Source organism: Pseudophryne corroboree, chromosome 1, assembly GCF_028390025.1.
Source record: "Pseudophryne corroboree isolate aPseCor3 chromosome 1, aPseCor3.hap2, whole genome shotgun sequence".
Taxonomy (NCBI): domain Eukaryota; kingdom Metazoa; phylum Chordata; class Amphibia; order Anura; family Myobatrachidae; genus Pseudophryne; species Pseudophryne corroboree.
Genome location: NC_086444.1, coordinates 825,128,123 through 825,152,509, shown reverse-complemented (window position 1 = coordinate 825,152,509; position 24,387 = coordinate 825,128,123). Strand labels below are relative to the sequence as shown.

The 24,387-nt window shown below is 47.6% G+C and overlaps 1 protein-coding gene across 2 annotated transcripts in view; it reads right to left on the bottom strand.

The window, feature by feature from the left end:
- Positions 1 to 4,025: 4,025 nt before the first annotated feature.
- The window catches only part of CCNI (cyclin I), a 96,389-nt gene continuing 76,027 nt past the window's right edge, over positions 4,026 to 24,387 (bottom strand). For both annotated transcript variants that reach the window (XM_063919630.1, XM_063919624.1), the window contains 3 exons: positions 7,406 to 7,546; positions 5,960 to 6,190; positions 4,026 to 5,629 (listed from right to left, as the gene is read on the bottom strand). In XM_063919630.1, coding sequence (XP_063775700.1) covers positions 5,174 to 5,629; positions 5,960 to 6,190; positions 7,406 to 7,546 — 828 coding nt within the window. In that variant the 3' untranslated portion in view covers positions 4,026 to 5,173. The remainder of the gene's footprint in view (positions 5,630 to 5,959; positions 6,191 to 7,405; positions 7,547 to 24,387) is intronic.

Below are 24,387 nucleotides of genomic sequence, written 5' to 3'. Positions count from 1 at the left end.
GTTTATGTCCAGAACCATCCCCAGGAACAGTAGACGTGTCATAGGAACCAGGTGTGACTTTGGACTGTTTAGAATCCAACCGTGCTGTTGTAGCACTTTCCAAAATAGTGCTACCCCGACTACCAACTGCTCCTTGGACCTCGCCCTTATAAAGAGATTGTCCAAGTACGGGATAATTAAAACTCCCTTTTTTCGAAGGAGTATCATCATTTCGGCCATTACCTTGATAAAACACCCTCGGTGCCATGTACAGTCCAAACGGCAGTGTCTGGATTTGGTAATGGTAATCCTGTACCACAAATCTGAGGTACTCCTGGCGAGGATGGTAAATGGGGACATGCAGGTAAGCATCCTTGATGTCCCGGGATACCATGTAATCCCCCTCGTCCAGGCTTGCAATAACCGCCCTGAGCGATTCCATCTTGAACTTGAATTTTTTTATGTATGTGTTCAAGGATTTTAATATATAAAATGGGTCACACCGAACCATGCGGTTTCGGTACCCCAAACCGTGTGGAATAGTAACCCCGTCCTTGTTGAAGTAGGGGCACCTTGAGTATTACCTGCTGGGAATACCGCTTATTAATTGCCTCTAGCACAGCCTCCCTGCCTGAGGGAGTTGTCAGCAAGGCATATTTTAGGAAACGGCTGGGGGGAGACATCTCTAATTCCAGCTTGTACCCCTGAAATACTACTTGAAAGAAACAGGGATCCACCTGTGAGCGAGCCCACTAATTGCTGAAATTTTTGAGACGGCCGCCCACCGTACCTGGCTACACCTGTGGAGCACCCGCGTCATGCTGTGGACTCACAGGAAGCGGGGGAAGAATTTTGATTCTGGGAACAGGCTGACTGGTGCAGCTTTTTCCCTCTTCCCTTGTCTCTGTACAGAAAGGAAGCGCCATTTGACCCGCTTGCTTTTCTGAAGCCGAAAGGACTGTACCTTTGTCTGTGAGGAAAACCTGAGGTAAAAATATTTCTTCCCAGCAGTTGCTGTGGATACGAGGTCCCAGAGACCATCCCCAAATAATTCCTCACCCTTATAAGGCAGAATCTCTATGCGCTTTTTAAGTCAGCATCACCTGTCCAGTGACATGTCTCTAATACCCTCCTGACAGAATGGACATTACATTAATTTTGGATGCCAGCCGGCAAAATATCCCTCATATATAAGACGACGTCTTTAGAATGTTCTCATATTAGCAAACTAGTATGCTTGACAGGGTCACCGACCACGCTGCAGCAGCACGATCTGCAGGTTTCAGTCTAGTACCTGAGTGTGTAAATACAGACTTCAGGATAGCCTCCTGCTTTTTATCAACAAGTACCTTCAAAGTGTCCGTTCCTAAAACGGCAGTGCCACCTTTTTTGACAACCGTGTGAGCGCCTTTTCCACCCTAGGGGATATCTCCCAGCGTAACTTATCCTCCTGGCGGGAAAGGGTACGCCATCAGTAACTTTTTATAAATTACCAGTTTCTTAACGGGGGAACCCACGCTTTTCACACACTTCATTTATTCATCTGATGGGGGAACAAAACACTGCCTGTTTTTTCTCCCCAAACCTAAAACCCATTTTTAGAGGTGCTTGGGTTAATGTCAGAAATGTATAACACATTTTTTATTGCCGGGATCAAGTCACGGATGTTCCTAGTGGATTGTGTATATGTCTCAACCTTGTCGACACTGGAGTCAAACTCCGTGTCGACATCTGTGTCTGCCATCTGAGAGAGCGGGCGTTTTTGAGCCCCTGATGGCCTTTGAGACGCCTGGGCAGGCGCGGGCTGAGAAGTCGGCTGTCCCACAGCTGTTACGTCATCCACCCTTTTATATAAGGAGTTGACACTGTCGGTTACTACCTTCCACCTATCCATCCACTCTGGTGTCGGCCCCACAGGGGGCGACATCACATATATCGGCCTCTGTTCCGTCACCATATAAGCCTCCTCATTCAACATGTCGACACAGCGTACCGACACCGCAGACACACAGGGAATGCTCTAAACGAGGACAGGACCCACAAAAGCCCTTTGGGGGGACAGAGTGAGAGTATGCCAGCACACACCAGAGCGCTATATAATGCAGGGACTGAGTTATGTCCCTTATAGCTGCTTTTTTTATATATGTATACTGCGCCTAAATTAAATGCCCCCCCTCTCTTTTTTAACCCTTTTCTGTGTTGTAAACTGCAGGGGAGAGCTAGGGAGCTTCCCTCCATCGGAGCTGTGAGGGAAAATGGCGCCAGTGTGCTTGAGGGAGATAGCTCCGCCCCTTTTCCACGGCCTATTCTCCCGCTTTTTTATGGAATCTGGCAGGGATATTTACCTCATATATAGCCCCTGGGACTATATATTGAGGTATTTTTGCCAGCCAAGGTGTTTTTATTGCTGCCTCAGGGCGCCCCCCCCCCCCAGCGCTCTGCACCCTCAGTGACCGGAGTGTGAAGTGTGTGAGAGGAGCAATGGCGCACAGCTGCAGTGCTGTGCGCTACCTTGGTGAAGACGGAGTCTTCATGCCGCCGATTTTCCGGACCATCTTCTTGCTTCTGGCTCTGTAAGGGGGACGGCGGCGCGGCTCCGGGACCGAACACCAAGGACTGGGCCTGCGGTCGATCCCTCTGGAGCTAATGGTGTCCAGTAGCCTAAGAAGCCCAATCCGGCTGCAAGCAGGCGAGTTCGCTTCTTCTCCCCTTAGTCCCTCGTTGCAGTGAGCCTGTTGCCAGCAGGTCTCACTGAAAATAAAAAAATCTAAGACTATTACTTTCTAAGAGCTCAGGAGAGCCCCTAGTGTGCATCCAACCTCGGCCGGGCACGAAATCTAACTGAGGCTTGGAGGAGGGTCATAGTGGGAGGAGCCAGTGCACACCAGGTAGTCTGAAATCTTTCTAGAGTGCCCAGCCTCCTTCGGAGCCCGCTATTCCCCATGGTCCTTACGGAGTTCCCAGCATCCACTAGGACGTCAGAGAAATGTCCGTGAGACCTGTGATCACATATAACAGTAATAAGAATTGCAGGTGTGCTAAATACAATATTTTATTCACAAACCACTGTTAAGTATGAATTACTTATATCTATGCAATCTACAGTAAAACAAGTGTGTATACAGTATATGTTGTTCTAACCCTCAGCTATAGCTTCTTACATCTATTTCCTTTGCTAATCTATGGCTCCATAGCGCTCGATACCAAGATAATCTGTTTCGGGTGGATTACTAGATCTACACTAAATAGGTCTACAGTCAATAGGTCGACCACTAGTGGTAGACATGCATTAGGTCAACAGGGTCAAAAAGTCAACATAGAATAGGTAGCCAGTAGAAAATGTAGACTTTTTTTGGGGGTGTTTTGTCACTTTCTGCCACAAAAAAGCCCCATTGGTGTACCACGTTCCATTGCATGGCGAGCGCTTCGGGTAAGGTTACTATTCCCAATCGTAGTCCACATGGATGGTAAAGTATGAAAAAGTTGAAAAAAATGCAAAGAAAAATAAAACTTGTTTTGACCATGTGTGTGTCAACTATGATCATGCCTTTCGGCCCTGTCGATCTAATGCATGTCTACCATTAGTGGTCGACCTATTGACTGTAGACCTTTTTAGTGTAGCTCTATAGACCGGATACCGTCCGTTACTCCCTGCTACTCTGCTGGTAAACTCTGGGGGCTGTGCACAGTGTGCTTGCTTTCTTTGAAACATTAATCAAAGTAGAGCTAGACATAGTGGTCAGGCAGCACAGCCAATAAAGGCGTGGGCATAAATTGAACATTGTTTGAGAAGAGCTTAATCACATACGTATAGAGCTGCTGAGGTAAACTCTAAGCTGTAGAGAGATAAAATACCAGCCAATCAGCTCCTGACTGCCATGTTATAGGCTGTGTTTAAAAAAAATATCAAGAGCTTGATTGGTTGGTAGTTTCTCCACGGATTAGTACATAGACCCCATAATACCTTGAAAGAGCCATTTAAAATTATAAAACATAATCAAGTCACAACTTCATATGGGAAAAAAAAATTGAAAGACACAATGAGGTAAGGGCAATGTTTTATTGCAACCAGTAAAGATTCCATCGGCCATGCCTGCCCCAGACTGAGCAGTGATCTCTAAGGTAGGTTGTCATGAAAAATACAGGTTAACAGACAAAATAAATAGGCATGCTGGGACAAAGAAGAGGTATTGCTAACCATTTAAACACTTCTAAAGTTAATATACTCTAGTTAACACCGTCCCAGTGAAAAACAAGGAAATTCCGATGTTTATGGAATAGATATTCTAACATCCTTCAAAAACCAACCATAGTCTAGCATGATGCATTCTTAAAACTACAAATAAAAGTGAATTTTATTTAATTTTTCTATTGTTTGAATGGAATTAAAATAGTGGGTGCAGATCTACGAGTGATACCACGTCATAGGGACTCTGCAAAAATACACATCACCAAGCCTACAACCAGTAGAGCAATGACTGCACTGCAAGGTCCACTGCTACAGAGTACAAGCATAGAGGTGAAATCTAGAACTAATTAAACTGAATTCTCACAAGCACCTCTAATTTGTACAGTAGGCATCATTAAAACCCACATAATTAAAAAGCTGAGAGGCTTAAACATGGCATTACAATTAAACAACTCTATTTAACTTTGTATTGTTATCATTTTGTCTGTTAATTTTAAAGGAATGGAAAATATTTAAAGTAAGGTCAGTTTTCCCAAGAAAGCAGAGGAAAACTGAAAGCATTGACCAAGATAAGAGCGAATACTCAAGGACAACTGTAGAACACAAGATAGAACAGACTCGCACAAGAAATGTCAAGGTGCACAAAATACAGCAGATACACCAGCAAAACACAGTGGAACTGACAACACTAGTAAAGTTAAACAATTTTGCTACAATTTTGTTGTTTTTTGGGCGTTTTGATTATTTTTTACTTTTTGTCTTATGTTTTAATTTTTTTATTTTTTATTTAAATGACAGATGGAACAAGAATCGGCAGCATGAGAAATCAGGCAGGGCTAGTAGACCCCTGTCCAGAACTGGTAGGGCATGGCATTTAGCATTTGAGCACCATTCCTGCTTTGGAGGCTCCAATGCACTGCACTGGAAGATGAACCCCCACCAACATTTGAAGGTGTCAATAGGAATCTTATCTAGCATGCGGTCTTGCAACATGAAGTGATGATATTACATGACAGACACTGCTTGTAACTGGGGACATGGGGATATGCTGCCCTCTTGCCTAGACAGGCCACTACTGCATGCAGCGATCTCCACGCTCCCAGCCTCTATGGTGCTATCTTCATTGTACAGCCTCTTGATCCCATCATAGAAGTCGTCAACTTCCATCTGCTCCACTTTTCGCTTGGTGGAGGCATGCTTGCAGGCAGCTGGAGCTGCCAGCCGCTGGTAGAAGAAAGCTGTTCCCTTCATAATAGCTCCTGGTTTGCTTTTGCCCTGGCTGTGGACTACTGGGCCTGGGACAGGGGAGGGACGGAATTGGTACGCTCCTCTGTTGCAGGTCACCAGTGTCTGCTTGAGAGGACTGTAGACGTATACAGCGTTGGGAGGCAAGGAAGCCTGCAGAGGTGAAAGGTGCCGTGCTGCCTCTTCCCGACAGAGGAACAGCTGGGAGCTATCCATCTGTAACAAAGAGGACAAGTATAAGCAGTGACAACAATACCACAGAGCAGCAAGTGTGACAATATCATCCTATGCCATAAGGTATGTATACATTGAGCGGTAAATCCCACACAGACTGTTTATTAACATTCCCTCAACTTTATCTAAAAGTGCTGGTGTTGAAAATCAACTTGTGACCTCTCATATGACAGGGTGCTCGAAGAATGATTTGAAAAGCCCAGCTGCAGCACAGTGTTCTGCGTCCTTAATGAAACCCCCATACAAGGCCATGACTTCGTACTTCGTATTCTGCTCAAGGCCAAGGTTTAAGACTCAGAATTCACTACTGACCTGTGCAGACTGAAGCAACTTGATGGTAAGAGCGAGCCAATCAGGAACCAGGTTTTCCATGTTTAGGCTGAGGACAGCCAGTGCCAGCATTGAGCCCTTGAACTGCAGGAGTTGGTGAGAGGCAACACATTGAAGAAGCTGGTGGGCTAGCAGAGCCACATGTTGCGATGAGTTTATCTCTGGCATCCTGTCTAACAACTGAGGGCTGGTGGTCATTGCCATGGCATGGAACTGTTACAGAGAGATACAAATTAGTATCTAAAATGTAATGTTACAATGCTGTATCTGTAAACAGATTCCAATACTAAGTTAATCAGCCAGTCTGTTGAAAAAGGGAACTTATGTACCTGGAATATTCCCGATTAGATGAGTGGTTCCTCACCATTCTAGATAATAATACGCCTTAACATGACTGAATGGTGCACTGCATTGTGTCCTCGTGTAAGATGCGGGATTACACTCAGAACTGTTAGGTTGCAGCACTCTCTCTCAGAGATCAGGAATTTCCCATTCTAACAGGTGACTAATCAGATATTTTATCATGCTTAGGGGTCTATTCATGAAGCAGGGGTATATTCATGATTCGTTGGTTGCCGTGGGCAACTTCCACACAGGCTCACTTCTCCACTCTTTTCACTGCTTTATTAATAGACCCTTTAGCCTCTCTCCATATTCTAGATAGTGAATAATGCCTAAAGATACAAAAACTCTGAAGCCAACTTCAGCTTTAAAGAGATGCAACATGTACATTTGTTATAAATATGATATGAAAAAAAAAAAAGGAACCTTAAATATTCTAATTATTTTCTTCATTTATACTTGCAGAAAACTGAACAGCAGCATGTTATTACTTGGTGGCCCAGCCTAAAGGCCCGATTTGGGGACACGTGTGCTGAGTGAACCGTTTAGCACACATCTCTCCCCCCGCACAGCACAACGCGATGTGTGCTGAACGTGCGGGGGGAGATGGGGGGGGCCGCTCATTTCACCCAGCGGGTGAAGTGAGCGACCTGATAGATTGGCCTGCATGCAGGCCAATCTAGCACCAGCGATAGCGATGCGCGGGGCTGTGCATCGCTATCGCTGTGAGGGGTACACACGGAGTGATCGCTGCTTAAAAGCTAAACAATCTAGTCAGATTGCTTAGCTTTTAAGCAGCGATCGCTCCGTGAGTACCCCCCTTAACACAGTCAGCTGTGCCATGAATGAACGGATCTTCATAGAATCCTCCGGCTCCCAACGTGATCCACAACACAGCATAGCGTCAATTACAGTACATTAACCTCTTCAATACCAGGGAGTCATACTAAATATGCATCTTAGAAGGATGCCATATTTGTCACTTTGTATCAGCTTCACTGGGAAGAACTTATTTAGAAAGTCATGTCCCCTTTACTTCTACACAAACCCTCCCATTGAAAATCTCTCCAATTACAGCATATTTACAATGTGAAGGAAATCCAAAGGTGTAGCCGTGTGGAGGTCCCAGTTCAGTTTGTCCAGAATAATCCTCTCCATCCGAAGTACCTCAGCCGGAGAGCAGCCACAGGAACTTCCCTGAGTCAAGACCTTGAGGACAGGAATAGTCTATATAAGAAAAAAAAAAAAGAGGATTACATTACACCTGGATTACAATGCTGACATGAGGAAAGTGTAAACGCAAACTCATATTGCTACTCACTATGCTATGGTGGGAAACAAATACAAGCAAATCTCATTTCAACATAAACTTAACAGGATGAGCAGATGTCTCAATTCGCAGGAGTTTACAATCTAAAGGCTATCCAAAACAACTTGTGCCAGAACTGTGTGGATGCAAGAAAGGAGAGAAATGGGAAATACTAGCAGAATCCAGCATCATCGCTCATTCGATCCTGCTCTGCCATCATTCCCTATAGAAGTTTACGGTGTTAAGAGCCGGATTAAAGGGAGTAGGGGGAAGTTAGGGGGGGAGGGGGGGGTTCCGCAGGGGAAACTGTACCCCGGGTCCCCCTCAGTCAGGCATCCCGGCCAGAGCACACGGACATCACCAGCTCTTTCTCTTGTACAGCAGCAGGAGGAGGAAGAACCTGGCAGCCAGAAAGTAAAAGGACAGTGTACAGTGCAGAGCAGGACAGCGTGCAGTTCAAGCACAGGAGTATCAGATTTCATGAGCAGGCATAGGAGCTCCCCAACCAAAGGAGAGATAGGAGGGAGGAGAGAGCAGTAAGTGACCCAGGGGGCCCAGCTTCTCTCCCCCCTCCCCCAAATCCCTACTCCCCATACCCCTCCCATACACAGCAGGTTAGATTGAGGTGTTATCCGACAAGAGCATTCGGGATTGGAGAGAGAGACACAAACAGAGAATCCTCCATAGACCTGTCCCAGTGTGTAAGTAATAGAGAGGCTGCTGCTATTCTTGCATATGACAAGATATATGTCCTCGCAGCACTACCCTGTTTTTGGCATTTTGAGTGTATGCCCAGTGCTCCCCGAGCTCATCGCCTTGCACTGTTTAGATGGCGTGCGCATGGCATCTATTCAGGGATCACCCGCTGCTTCGCAGAGCAGCAGTGATCATGTGCTCCACCAGCCTCCCTGTCCACAGGACACTGCGGCCCATGGGTGGGACAGTGCCAATAGCAGGAAAGTTCCGAGGTATGCACAATCCCTTCTACAACTTTAATGATTACTCATGCCTCTAGTTACCATCAGAATATAAAGTAGTTTTATGCCAAATCATATTTTTTCAGTATTGTTAAGTCAGTAAAGTGTTTTTCTGCAGTGGGATACACTGGTATTCCACAGAGAATAACATCGGGGTGTAGAGTTGGATCTTGATCCGAGGCACCAACAGGCTAAAGCTTTGACTGTTCCCAGGATGCACTGCACCGCCTCCTCTATATCCCCGCCTCCAGGCACTGGAGCTCAGTTTGTAAGTTGGTGCTTGCAGTGCAGGCAGCTAACAGGGTGGGCTGCGTTAGGCAGCCCTGAAAAGAGCTTTTCTGAGAAGAAAGAAGACTTCAAGGGCCGCAGCAATAGGCATTTGATGCTATACATCTTCCTGACATATCGTGCTGCGGCTCCCTCACCTTCCCCAGCGGCGCTGTATACTCCCGCGCCCTTGTTGCAGGTACTTACAGCGGAGGCGATCCGGTCTTCTCAGACACACACACCGCTGCTGGGAGGAGGCAAGAGGGTCCCCCAGCTGGGACCCACTGAAATCGCAATCCGGGACGTGGTCTCCGGAGATGGACCGCGCCGCTGGCGTGGACACTGTGGCCGTATAGGGACCCCACTATATCCACCAGGGCAAGGAGCACAGGTCTGATTTAATAAATCCGTTTATTACAGGCTCCATAGTACCCGGTGGTGAGGTCCAGCAGAGGGGATAAGGCGCTGACCTGTAGCCCCTCCCCCAGCCACCATCTACAGCAGATGTTCCCACCCTGGAGCTGCATCTCTCTCTCTTCCTCACTCCCTGTCAGCGTTTGGGCGCCATTTCACAGAGCTGCGCTGATCCTGGGACTGCTGGGCACCGTCTCCTCTGTAAAGCCGCCTGCCTCATCAGCGCTGTGCATTTACAGTACACTTAAGTATTCTACATGTCATTTTAGACAGTGTTCGTTAAGAACAAGTGCATTACTACAGGAATATTTAGTACAAGTATCCTGTGATATACATCCAGTGTTTACTGTGCATTGTTAGACCTATGTATAATACATAGTTTTATGTAGTATTACTAGTCCAGTGCAGTTTTATTGTTGTGTGTAATAATTTCTGCATTGCACATGTGACTGTGTGCCTATAGCTACTGTGTGGTTCCTATTCCGTGTACCTCACACACATTGCTATCCCTATATTCTGTACCCTGAAGTGGGCTAAGTGCACCAGGGTCCTCATATATATATATATATATATATACATACACACACACACACACACACACATATATACACACACATATATACACACACACACACATTATATATATATATATATATATATATATATATATATATATATATATATATATATATATATATATAATTTTAAACCTACCGGTAAATCTTTTTCTCGTAGTCCGTAGAGGATGCTGGGGACTCCGCAAGGACCATGGGGATAGACGGGCTCCGCAGGAGACATGGACACTTTAAGAAAGACTTTAGATCTGGGTGTGCACTGGCTCCTCCCTCTATGCCCCTCCTCCAGACCTCAGTTAGAGAAACTGTGCCCAGAGGAGACGGACAGTACGAGGAAAGGATTTTTGTTAATCCAAGGGCAAGATTCATACCAGCCACACCAATCGCACCGTATAACTTGTGATATACTACCCAGTTAACAGTATGAAAACAACATAGCATCAGTCCAAGACCAATGAAAACTATAACATAACGCTTATGTAAGCAATAACTATATACAAGTCTTGCAGAAGTAGTCCGCACTTGGGACGGGCGCCCAGCATCCTCTATGGACTACGAGAAAAAGATTTACCGGTAGGTTTAAAATCTTATTTTCTCTTACGTCCTAGAGGATGCTGGGGACTCCGTAAGGACCATGGGGATTATACCAAAGCTCCCAAACGGGCGGGAGAGTGCGGATGACTCTGCAGCACCGATTGAGCAAACAGGAGGTCCTCCTCAGCCAGGGTATCAAACTTGTAGAACTTTGCAAAGGTGTTTGAACCCGACCAAGTAGCAGCTCGGCACAGCTGTAGTGCCGAGACCCCTCGGGCAGCCGCCCAAGAAGAGCCCACCTTCCTAGTGGAATGGGCCTTGACCGATTTAGGTAACGGCAATCCCGCCGTAGAATGTGCTTGCTGAATCGTGTTACAGATCCAGCGAGCAATAGTTTGCTTTGAAGCAGGGGCGCCAATCTTATTGGCTGCATACAGGACAAACAGTGCTTCTGTTTTTCTGACTCTAGCCATTCTGGCCACGTAAATTTTCAAAGCCCTGACCACATCAAGGGACTCGGAATACTCCAAGTCACGCGTAGCCACAGGCACCACAATAGGTTGGTTCATATGAAAAGATGAGACCACTTTTGGCAGAAATTGAGGACGGGTCCGCAATTCCGCTCTATCCATATGGAAAACCAGATAGGGGATTTTATGTGATAAAGCCGCTAATTCCAACACTCGCCTAGTCGAAGCCAAGGCTAATAACATGACCACCTTCCAAGTGAGATATTTCAACTCCACCGTTTTAAGTGGTTCAAACCAGTGTGACTTTAGGAAACTTAACACCACGTTAAGGTCCCAAGGCGCCACCGGAGGTACAAAAGGAGGCTGAATATGCAGTACTCCCTTCACAAAAGCTTGTACTTCAGGGAGAGAGGCCAATTCCTTTTGAAAGAAAATGGATAAGGCCGAAATCTTAACCTTAATAGAGCTTAATTTTAGGCCCAAATTCACTCCAGTTTGTAGGAAGTGAAGGAAGCGGCCCAGATGGAATTCTTCCGTAGGAGAATTCCTGGCCTCACACCAAAAAAACATTTTTCGCCATATACGGCGATAATGTTTAGATGTCACGTCCTTCCTAGCCTTTATCAGCGTAGGAATGACCTCATCCGGAATACTCTTTTCCGCTAGGATCTGGCGTTCAACCGCCATGCCGTCAAACGCAGCCGCGGTAAGTCTTGGAACAGGCAGGGCCCCTGTTGCAACAGGTCCTGTCTTAGATGAAGAGGCCACGGATCTTCTGTGAGCATTTCCTGCAGATCCGGATACCAGGTCCTTCGTGGCCAATCTGGAACAATGAGGATTGTTCTCACTCCTCTTTTTCTTACTATTCTCAACACCTTGGGTATAAGAGGAAGAGGAGGAAATACATCAACCGACCGGAACACCCACGGTGTCCCTAGGGCGTCTACAGCTACTGCCTGAGGGTCTCTTGACTTGGCGCAATACCTCTTTAGCTTTTGTTGAAGCGGGACGCCATCATGTCTATCTGGGGCAGTCCCCACCGACTTGTAATCTGTGCGAAGACTTCCTGATGAAGTCCCCACTCTGCTGGATGCCAGTCTGCTTCCCAGTTGTCCACTCCCGGAATGAACACTGCTGACAGTGCGCTTACATGATTCTCCGCCCAGCGAAGAATTCTGGTGGTTTCCGGCATCGCCACTCTGCTCCTTGTTCCACCATGGCGGTTTACATGAGCTACTGCGGTGACGTTGTCTGACTGGATCAGAACCGGTTGGTCGCGAAGTAAGGTCTCCGCTTGACGTAGGGCGTTGTATACGGCCCTCAGTTCCAGGATGTTGATGTGAAGACAAGTCTCTTGACTTGACCAAAGACCTTGGAAATTTCTTCCCAGTGTGACTGCTTCCCAACCTCGGAGGCTCGCGTCCGTGGTCACCAGGATCCAGTCCTGAATGCCGAACCTGCGGCCCTCTAGAAGGTGAGCACTCTGCAGCCACCACAGGAGAGATACCCTGGCCCTGGGGGACAGGCGGATCATCTGATGAATCTGTAGATGAGACCCGGACCACTTGTCCAGTAGGTCCCATTGGAAGGTCCTCGCATGGAACCTGCCGAAGGTAATGGCCTCGTATGATGCCACCATCTTTCCCAGGACTCGAGTGCAGTGATGTACTGACACCTGTTTTGGTTTCAATAGGTTCCTGACCAGAGTCATGAGTTCCTGGGTCTTTTCTATCGGTAGATAAACTCTTTTCTGGTCCGTATCCAGAATCATGCCCAAGAAAGTCAGACGAGTCGTAGGAACCAACTGCGACTTCGGGATATTGAGAATCCAGCCGTGTTGCTGTAACACCTTCAGTGAAAGTGATACGTTGTTCAGCAACTGCTCTCTTGATCTCGCTTTTATGAGGAGATCGTCCAAGTACGGGATAATTGTGACACCTTGCTTTCGCAGGAACACCATCATTTCCGCCATTACCTTGGTGAAAATTCTCGGGGCCGTGGAGAGACCAAACGGCAACGTCTGAAATTGGTAATGACAATCCTGTACCGCAAATCTTAGGTACGCCTGATGAGGTGGATAAATGGGAACATGATGGTATGCATCCTTTATGTCCAGAGATACCATAAAATCCCCCCCTTCCAGGCTGTCAATGACCGCTCTTAGCGATTCCATCTTGAACTTGAACCTTTTCAAGTATAGGTTCAGGGATTTTAAATTTAATATAGGTCTGACCGAACGTCCGGTTTCGGGACTACAAACAGGGTCGAGTAATATCCCCTTCCTTGTTGAAGCAGGGGAACCTTGACCACCACCTGTTGAAGATACAATTTGTGAATTGCATTTAACACTATCTCCCTTTCCTGGGGAGAAGATGGTAGAACCGATTTGAAAAACCGGCAAGGAGGCACCTCTTCGAATTCCAGCTTGTAACCCTGAGAAACAATTTCTATTGTCCAGGGATCCACCTGTGAGTGAACCCAGATGTTGCTGAAAATTCGAAGACGTGCCCCCACTGGGGCGGACTCCCTTAGCGGAGCCCCAGCGTCATGCGGTGGATTTTGTAGAGGCCGGGGAGGACTTCTGTTCCTGGGAAATAGCTGTGTTGTGCAGCTTTTTTCCTCTGCCCTTACCTCTGGCAAGAAAGGACGCACCTCGTACTTTCTTGTTTCTCTTTGATCGAAAGGACTGCATTTGATAATGTGGTGCTTTCTTAGGCTGTGAGGGAATATAAGGCAAAAAATTAGATTTACCAGCTGTAGCTGTAAAGACCAGGTCCGAGAGACCTTCTCCAAACAATTCCTCACCCTTGTAAGGTAAAACCTCCATATGCCTCTTTGAGTCGGCATCACCTGTCCATTGCCGGGTCCATAGGACTCGCCTAGCAGAAATTGACATAGCGTTGATTCTAGAACCCAGTAGACTAATGTTTCTTTGAGCATCTCTCATATATAGGACAGCATCTTTTATATGCCCTAGGGTCAATAAAATGGTATCCTTATCTAGGTTCTCAATCTCCGCTGATAAGGTTTCTGTCCATGCTGCTACAGCGCTACAAACCCAGGCCGACGCAATTGCCGGTCTGAGTAAGGTACCAGAATGTGTGTAAATGGACTTTAGGGTAACCTCCTGCTTGCGGTCAGCAGGATCCCTGAGGGTAGCCGTATCCTGGGATGGCAGCGCTACCTTCTTGGATAAGCGTGTCAATGCTTTGTCCACCCTAGGGGAGGATTCCCACCGTATCCTGTCCGTTGGCGGGAAAGGATACGCCATAAGAATCCTTTTGGGAATCTGCAGTTTTTTGTCTGGAGATTCCCAAGCTTTTTCACATAATTCATTCAACTCATGTGAGGGGGGAAAGGTTACCTCAGGTTTCTTTCCCTGATACATGTGTACCCTCGTGTCAGGGACAGGGGGTTCCTCTGTGATGTGCAAAACATCTTTTATTGCAATAATCATATATCGAATACATTTAGCCAATTTTGGCTGTAACTTTGCATCATCGTAGTCGACACTGGAGTCAGAATCCGTGTCGGTATCTGTGTCAACTATTTGGGATAGTGGGCGCTTTTGAGACCCCTGCGACATAGGGACAGGCATGGGTTGACTCCCTGACTGTTCCCTAGCTTCAGCTTTGTCTAATCTTTTGTGCAATAAGTTTACATTAGCACTTAAAACATTCCACATATCCATCCAGTCAGGTGTCGGCGTTATCGACTGAGACACCACATTAATTTTCACCTCCTCCTGAAAGCCTTCTACCTCAGACATGTCGACACACGCGTACCGACACACCACACACTCAGGGAATCCTCTTATCTGAAGACAGTTCCCCCACAAGGCCCTTTGGAGAGACAGAGAGAGAGAGTATGCCAGCACACACCCCAGCGCTATATGACCCGGGGGAAAAAAACACAATAATTTTTTGTTTACCCAGATAGCGCTGTTTTATATATACAATATGCGCCTAATTATGTGCCCCCCCTCTTCTTTAAAACCCTCTTTCTACCGTGGTATAAGCAGGGGAGAGTCCGGGGAGCTTCCTCTCAGCGGTGCTGTGGAGAAAATGGCGCTGGTGAGTGCTGAGGGAGAAGCCCCGCCCCCTCGGCGGCGGGCTTCTGTCCCGCTTAAAACAGTAAAATTTGTCGGGGGATTATATATATATACACACATACATATATACACACATACATATATACATATATATATATATATATATATATATATATATATATATATATATATACACACATACACACACATATATATATATATATATATATATACACATACACACACACACTATATATATATATATATATATATATATATATATATATACACATACATACACACATACATATATATATATATATATATATATATATATACATATATACTCACACACACACATACATACACATATATACAGTGCCGAGCTGTATATATATTTATTTGTGACAAAAAGAGGTCTATATGCTGCCCAGGGCGCCCCCCCTGTGCCCTGCACCCTTACAGTGACTGCCGTGTGTGAGGTGTATGGGAGCAATGGCGCACAGCTTTACTGCTGTGCGTTACCTCAGTGAAAATCATGAAGTCTTCTGCCGCCTCTGAAGTCTTCTTTTCTTCTCATACTCACCCAGCTTCTATCTTCCGGGTCTGCGAGGGGGACGGCGGCGCGGCTCTGGGACGGACGGCGAGGGTGAGACCTGCGTACCGATCCCTCTGGAGCGAATGGTGTCCAGTAGCCTAAGAAGCAGAGCCTTGAAACTCACAGAAGTAGATCTGCTTCTCTCCCCTCAGTCCCTCGATGCAGGGAGTCTGTTGCCAGCAGGCTCCCTGAAAATAAAAAACCTAACAAATATATTTTCTGTCAGGAAGCTCAGGAGAGCTCCCTGTAGTGCACCCATCTCCTCTGGGCACAGTATCTAACTGAGGTCTGGAGGAGGGGCATAGAGGGAGGAGCCAGTGCACACCCAGATCTAAAGTCTTTCTTAAAGTGCCCATGTCTCCTGCGGAGCCCGTCTATCCCCATGGTCCTTACAGAGTCCCCAGCATCCTCTAGGATGTAAGAGAAAATAAGATTTTACTCACCGGTAAATCTATTTCTCGTAGTCCGTAGTGGATGCTGGGAACTCCGTAAGGACCATGGGGAATAGCGGCTCCGCAGGAGACTGGGCACAACTAAAGAAAGCTTTAGGACTACCTGGTGTGCACTGGCTCCTCCCTCTATGACCCTCCTCCAGACCTCAGTTAGGATACTGTGCCCGGAAGAGCTAACACAATAAGGAAAGGATTTGGAAGCCCGGGTAAGACTCATACCAGCCACACCAATCACACCGTATAACTCGTGATATTATACCCAGTTAACAGTATGAAATATAACTGAGCCTCAGTAACAGATGGCTCATAACAATAACCCTTTAGTTAGGCAATAACTATATACAAGTATTGCAGACAATCCGCACTTGGGACAGGCGCCCAGCATCCACTACGGACTACGAGAAATAGATTTACCGCTGAGTAAAATCTTATTTTCTCTGACGTCCTAGTGGATGCTGGGAACTCCGTAAGGACCATGGGGATTATACCAAAGCTCCCAAACGGGCGGGAGAGTGCGGATGACTCTGCAGCACCGAATGAGCGAACTCTAGGTCCTCCTCAGCCAGGGTATCAAACTTGTAGACTTTTGCAAAAATGTTTGAACCCGACCAAGTAACAGCTCGGCAAAGTTGTAAAGCCGAGACCCCTCGGGCAGCCGCCCAAGAAGAGCCCACTTTCCTCGTGGAATGGGCTTTTACAGATTTAGGGTGCGGCAGTCCAGCCGCAGAATGTGCAAGTTGAATCATGCTACAGATCCAGCGAGCAATAGTCGGCTTAGAAGCAGGAGCACCCAGCTTGTTGGGTGCATACAGGATTAATAGCGAGTCAGTTTTCCTGACTCCAGCCGTCCTGGAAACATATATTTTCAGGGCCCTGACTACGTCCAGTAACTTGGAGTCCTCAAAGTCCCACGTAGCCGCAGGCACCACAATAGGTTGGTTCACATGAAAAGCTGATACCACCTTAGGAAGGAATTGGGAACGAGTCCTCAATTCCGCCCTATCCATATGAAAATCAGATAAGGGCTTTTACATGACAAAACCGCCAATTCTGATACACGCCTGGCCGACGCCAAGGCCAACAGCATGACCACTTTCCACGTGAGGTATTTTAGCTCTACGGATTTAAGTGGCTCAACCCAATGCGACTTCAGGAAATCCAACACCACGTTGAGATCCCACGGTGCCACTAGAGGCACAACGGGGGCTGAATATGCAGCACTCCCTTAACAAAAGTCTGAACTTCAGGCAGTGAAGCCAGTTCATTTTGGAAGAAAATGTACAGAGCCGAAATCTGGACCTTAATGGAACCCAATTTTAGGCCCGTAGTCACTCCTGACTGTAGGAATTGCAGAAATCGACCCAGTTGAAATTCCTCCGTTGGGGCCTTCCTGGCCTCACACCAAGCAACATATTTTTGCCATATGCAGTGTTTTTCGATCACATCTTTCCTAGCCTCAATCAGCGTAGGAATGACTTCCTCCGGAATGCCTTTTTCCTTTAGGATCCGGTGTTCAACCGCCATGCCGTCAAACACAGCCGTGGTAAGTCTTGGAACAGGCAGGGCCCCTGCTGCAGCAGGTCTGTCTGAGCGGCAGAGACCATGGGTCCTCTGAGATCATTTCTTGAAGTTGGCTCTTCTTGGCCAATCCGAAACCACGAGTATAGTTCTTACTCCTCTCTGTCTTAGTATTCTCAGTACCTTGGGTATGAGAGGCAAACGAAGGAACACATACACCGACTGGTACACCCACGGTGTTACCAGAGCGTCCACAGCTATCGCCTGAGGGTCCCTTGACCTGGCGCAATATCTTTTTAGCTTTTTGTTGAGGCGGGACGCCATCATGTCCACCTGTGGCCTTTCCCAATGGTGTACAATCATTTTGAAGACTTCTGGATGAAGTCCCCACTCTCCCGGGTGGAGGTCGTGCCTGCTGAGAAAGTCTGCTTCCCAGTTGTCCACTCCGGGAATGAACACTGCTGACAGTGCTAACCCATGATTTTCCGCCCATCGGAAAATCCTTGTTGCTTCTGCCATCACCATCCTGCTTCTTGTGCCGCCCTGCTGGTTTACATGGGCGACCGCCGTGATGTTGTCTGACTGGATCAGCACCGGCTGGTGTTGAAGCAGGGGTCTAGCCTGACTTAGGGCATTGTGAATGGCCCTTAGTCACAGAATATTTATGTGTAGGGAAGTCTCCTGACTTGACCATAGTCCTTGGAAGTTTCTTCCCTGTGTGACTGCCCCCCAGCCTCGAAGGCTGGCATCCATGGTCACCAGGACCCAGTCCTGTATGCCGAATCTGCGGCCCTCTAGAAGATGAGCACTCTGCAGCCACCACAACAGCGACACCCTGGCACTTGGGGACAGGGTTATCAGCCGATGCATCTGAAGATGCGACCCGGACCACTTGTCCAACAGATCCCACTGGAAGATCCAACCTGCCGAATGGAATTTCTTCGTAAGAAGCTACCATCTTTCCCAGGACTCGCGTGCATTGATGCACCGACACCTGTATTTGTATTAGGAGGTCTCTGACTAGAGATGACAACTCCTTGGCCTTCTCCTCCTGGAGAAACCATTTTACCTGTTCTGTGTCCAGAACCATACCCAGGAACAGTAGACGCGTCGTAGGAACCAGCTGCGACTTTGGACTATTCAGAATCCAGCCGTGCTGTTGTAGCACTTCCCGAGATAGTGCTACTCCGACGAACAACTGCTCCCTGGACCTCGCCTTTATAAGGAGATCGTCCAAGTACGGGATAATTATAACTCCCTTTTTTCGAAGGAGTATCATCATTTCGGCCATTACCTTGGTAAATACCCTCGGTGCCGGGGACAGACCAACGGCAACGTCTGGAATTGGTAATGACAGTCCTGTACCACAATTTTGAGGTACTCCTGGTGAGGAGGGTAAATGGGGACATGCAGGTAAGCATCCTTGATGTCCAGTGATACCATGTAATCCCCTTCGTCCAGGCTTGCAATAACCGCCCTGAGCGATTCCATTTTGAACTTGAACCTTCGTATATAAAAGTGTTCAAGGATTTCAATTTTAGAATGGGTCTCACCGAACCGTCTGGTTTCGGTACCACAAACATTGTGGAATAGGAACCCCGGCCTTGTTGAAGGAGGGGTACCTTGATTATCACCTGCTGGAAGTACAGCTTGTGAATTGCCGCCAGTACTACCTCTCCTCGAGGGCAGCAGGCAAGGCTGATTTGAGGTAACGGCGAGGGTGAGTCGCCTCGAACTCCAGCTTGTATCCCTGTGATACTACTTGCAGAACCCAGGGATCCACCTGTGAGCGAGCCCACTGGTCGCTGAAGTTCCCGAGACGCGCCCCCACCGCACCTGGCTCCACCTGTGGAGCCCCAGCGTCATGCGGTGGACTCAGAGGAAGCGGGGGAAGAATTTTGATCCTGGGAACTGGCTGTCTGGTGCAGCTTTTTCCCTCTTCCCTTGTCTCTGTGCAGAAAGGAAGCGACTTTGACCCCAAACAATTCCTCACCCTTATAAGGCAGAATCTTCATGTGCCTTCTAAAGTCAGCATCGCCTGTCCACTGCCGGATCCCTAATACCCTCCTGGCAGAATGGACATTGCATTAATTCTGGATGCCAGCCGGCAAATATCCCTCTGTGCATCCCTCATATATAAGACGACGTCTTTAATATGCTCTATGGTTAGCAAATAGTATCCCTGTCCTGACAGGGTAATAGACCACGCTGCAGCAGCACTATCCATGCTGAGGCAATTGCAGGTCTCAGTATAGTACCTGAGTGTGTATATACAGACTTCAGGATAGCCTCCTGCTTTTTATCAGCAGGCTCCTTCAAAGTGGCCGTATTCTAAGACGGCAGTGCCATCTTTTTTGACAAACGTGTGAGCGCCTTATCCACCCTAGGGGATATCTCCCAACGTGACCTATCCTCTGGCGGGAAAGGGTACGCCATCAGTAACTTTTTAGAAATTACCAGTTTCTTATCGGGGGAACCCACGCTTCTTCACACACTTCATTCACTCATCTGATGGGGGAACAAAACACTGTCTGCTTTTTCTCCCCAAACATAAAACCCCTTAATGTCAGAAATGTGCAACACATTTTTCATTGCCGAGATCATGCAACGGATGTTCCTAGTGGATTGTGTATAGGTCTCAACCTCGTCGACACTGGAGTCAGACTCCGTGTCGACATCTGTGTCTGCCATCTGAGGTAGCGGGCGTTTTTGAGCCCCTGATGGCCTTTGAGACGCCTGGGCAGGCGCGGGCTGAGAAGCCGTCTGTCCCACAGCGGTTACGTCATCCAGCCTTTTATGTAAGGAGTTGACACTGTCGGTTAATACCTTCCACCTATCCATCCACTCTGGTGTCGGCCCCACAGGGGGCGACATCACATTTATCGGCATCTGCTCCGCCTCCCCATAAGCCTCCTCATCAACCATGTCGACACAGCCGTACCGACACACCGCACACACACAGGGAATGCTCTGACTGAGGACAGGACCCCACAAAGTCCTTTGGGGAGACAGAGAGAGAGTATGCCGGCACACACTAGAGCGCTATATAATGCAGGGATTCACACTACCCACAGTGATTTTTCCCTTATAGCTGCTATAATACACAGATTTGCGCCTAAATTTAGTGCCCCCCCCTCTCTTTTTAACCCTTTGAGCCTGAAAACTACAGGGGAGAGCCTGGGGAGCTGTCTTCCAGCTGCACTGTGAAGAGAAAATGGTGCCAGTGTGCTGAGGGAGATAGCCCCGCCCCTTTTTCGGCTGACTTTCTCCCGCTTTTTTATGGATCCTGGCAGGGGTATTTTACACATATATAGCCTCTAGGACTATATATTGTGATTATTTTGCCAGACAAGGTGTTAATATTGCTGCTCAGGGCGCCCCCCCCAGCGCCCTGCACCCATCAGTGACCGGAGTGTGAGGTGTGCATGAGGAGCAATGGCGCACAGCTGCAGTGCTGTGCACTACCTTGTTGAAGACCGAAGTCTTCTGCCGCCGATTTTCAGGACCATCTTCTTGCTTCTGGCTCTGTAAGGGGGACGGCGGCGCGGCTCCGGGACCGGACGATCGAGGTCAGGCCCTGTGTTCGATCCCTCTGGAGCTAATGGTGTCCAGTAGCCTAAGAAGCCCAAGCTAGCTGCAAGCAGGTAGGTTCGCTTCTTCTCCCCTTAGTCCCTCGTAGCAGTGAGTCTGTTGCCAGCAGATCTCACTGAAAATAAAAAACCTAAAATAAACTCTTTTTCTAGGAGCTCAGGAGAGCCCCTAGTGTGCATCCAGCTCAGCCGGGCACAAGATTCTAACTGAGGTCTGGAGGAGGGTCATAGAGGGAGGAGCCAGTGCACACCAGGTAGTCCTAAAGCTTTCTTTAGTTGTGCCCAGTCTCCTGCGGAGCCGCTATTCCCCATGGTCCTTACTGAGTTCCCAGCATCCACTAGGACGTCAGAGAAATTATTATATATATATATATATATATATATATTTATATATATATATATATATATATATATATATATATATTTTTTTTTTTTTTTTTCCACAGGATATACTATTTTGTATTTTTCTATGTGTATTTCAGTCACCATATACCACTTAAATCCTCTGTTTGTGTTCTGCATTTGCAGTCACACTCCACAGGGGTTTTTTGTCAGGTACTGTGTCTGGCTATATTGTACTGTTATGCCCTAAGGCTACGTTTCCAAATAATGTCTGCTACACAGGGCGGGAGATCCGTGGCTGATCCTGCGTCCTGCAGTGCGGACGCCGCAGATTTATCTGAGGAAAATATTCCAGCTGAGGGTCCAGGTAACGGGGCTTCTCTACCCCTCAGTCAGTCTGCAGCATCGGTGGCACTACGCTAGTAACAAGACTTATGCCCCCTATGGAACGTCCTGTGCCATTACAATCACATATTGTCCATGTCGTAAATCTGTCATGGGTGGATGCTCTGTCGACTCAGTTACAGCAGTTAAATCAGTCTTTGGTTAACCAAAAGCCTAACCCTTGCCCTCCTAGGACCAAAGGGTCCCTTCCTCACAATCCACTCATGTTTCGGAATCTTCATCCGATGAAGATGGGGTTTATACTGATCCATCAGACACTGATGCAGATGCTTCTGATGAGGAATCTACAACACAGGTTGATGTTCCTGACCTATTGGAGGCTTTCAAACTGATTCTTCAGATTGATGACGAAACTGACCCTCCAGATACGTCTAAGAAACCCGATAAGTTCAAACGTCAGAAGGTAACTAAATTAGTTTTGCCACGTTCTGACCATTTAGTTGACATACATCAGGAATCCTGGGAGTCTCCAGGAAAGAAATTTTCCCTGTCTGAAAAGATGCTAGCTCGTTATCCCTTCTCTGCAGAGTTAAGTAAGAATTGGGAAAAACCACCACCGGTGGACTCGCATGTAGCTAGTCTTGTGGTGTCTTCTACTCTGCCTGTCACTACCGTCACCTCTCTGAAGGAACCGACGGATAAGCGTGTGGAGGGTTGCTTGAAGTCTATTTACACTCTTGCAGGTGATGTACATAGACCCACTATAGCAGCTTCTTGGGCTACAAAAGGTATTGAAGCCTGGGTTCAAGCTGTTGAGGCAGAGCTAACTCTGAATTTTTCTGATAATGCCAATGTCTTTCATATATTACCACAGCCTCATTTCATTCAGGAGGGGGCCTCTGATGCTGGTGTTCTGGCAGCCAAAGCGTCTATTACGTCCATTCAGGCTCGCCAGATTCTGTGGTTGCAGTCCTGGTCGGTGGACCTGGACTCTAAAAAGACCTTGGAGGTGATCCTTATTAAGGGAGACATACTGTTTGGAGAAGATTTGAACAAGATTGTTGCTGACTTAGCATCTGCTAAAACTGCATGTCTGCCACTAATCCTTCAGCTCCGAAGGCTAAAAGTACCTCCTTTCGATCTCCAGGTAAAGCAAAGGGTCAGGCGTACCTGAAACAGACTCGCGCTTCCGAAGCCTCTAAGCCCAAACCTAAACGTTCTTGGGCTGCGCGTCAGCCCGCTTCCAAATCAGACAAGCCAGCAGCATGACGGGGCGGGTCTCCCCCTAGGGGGACTCCAGGGTGGGAGGCAGACTTCTGCGGTTCACCCAGGTATGGTTACAGTCCACTTCAGACGCCTGTGTGTGGGAAGTCGTCACTCACGGATATGCCATCTCTTTCAAGACACATCCTCCTCACCAGTTTTGCTCGACAATTATCCCTTCGGATTCGTTAAAGCAAAAACTCTACAATTGGTGGTACAATCCCTCCTGGACATAGGAGTGGTAGTGCCGGTGCCTCTGTCTAAGAGGGGCAGGGGGTACTATTCAACGCTGTTCCTAGTTCCGAAGCCGAATGGATCCTCACGGTCCATTCTCAACCTCAAGTCTTTGAACAAATTTGTGAAGGTATCTAAATTCCATATGGAAACTCTACGCTCTATTGGGCTTTGGAGCCCAGGGACTATATGGTATCCCTGTACATACAGGATGCTTACCTACACGTACCTACTGCCATGTCGCATCAGCGGTATCTGCGGTTTGCTATTGGCAACCTACATAATCAATTCCAAGCCTTGCCTTTTGGACCGATGTCATGGCCATTCTCCGTCGTCGAGGCATCAGGATCCTGCCGTATCTGGACGACTTGCTGATCCTGGCGAACTCCCCAGAGGTTCTCATCCGTCATCTAGAACGGACGGTCCAATTCCTACAAGCCCACGGATGGCTCATTAATTAGAAGAAATTCTCGCTGGTCCCTGCTCAGAACATGGTGCACCTGGGGGCATTCCTGGACACACAACCAACATTCTTGTCTCCAGAGAAGGTCCTGAAACTCCAGGACAGGATAAGATGCTTCCTCTCTCGCCCAAGAGTGTCGATACACTCGGCGATGCTAGTACTAGGCCTCATGGTGTCAGCTTTCGACATGGTGGAGTACGCTCAATTTCATTCCCGCTCTCTGCAGAGATTAATCCTTTCCAAGGACGGCCTGCCCCACCGGATCAGATATCACATGATCTCCTTGACTTTAGAGGTTTGTCGGTCACTAAGCTGGTGGCTACAGGGCCAACAATTGAGCAGGGGTCGCCCCTTCTGGATCTCCAACTGGGTCCTCCTAACGACAGATGCCAGTCTGCGGGGTTGGGGCATGGTGTTGGAGCAACACTCTCTTCATGGTCGGTGGACCAGGGAGGAATCTCTCCTCCCGATAAATATTCTGGAGTTGCGTGCAGTGTTCAATGCTCTGAAACTTGCCCTGCCTCTGGTACAGAACAGGCCTGTTCAAGTACAGTGGGACAATGACACCACGGTGGCGTACATAAATCATCAAAGCAGCACTCGAAGCCACATGGCAATGTTGGAAGTGTCAAAGATTCTTCAATGGGCGGAACGCCATCGGCCAGC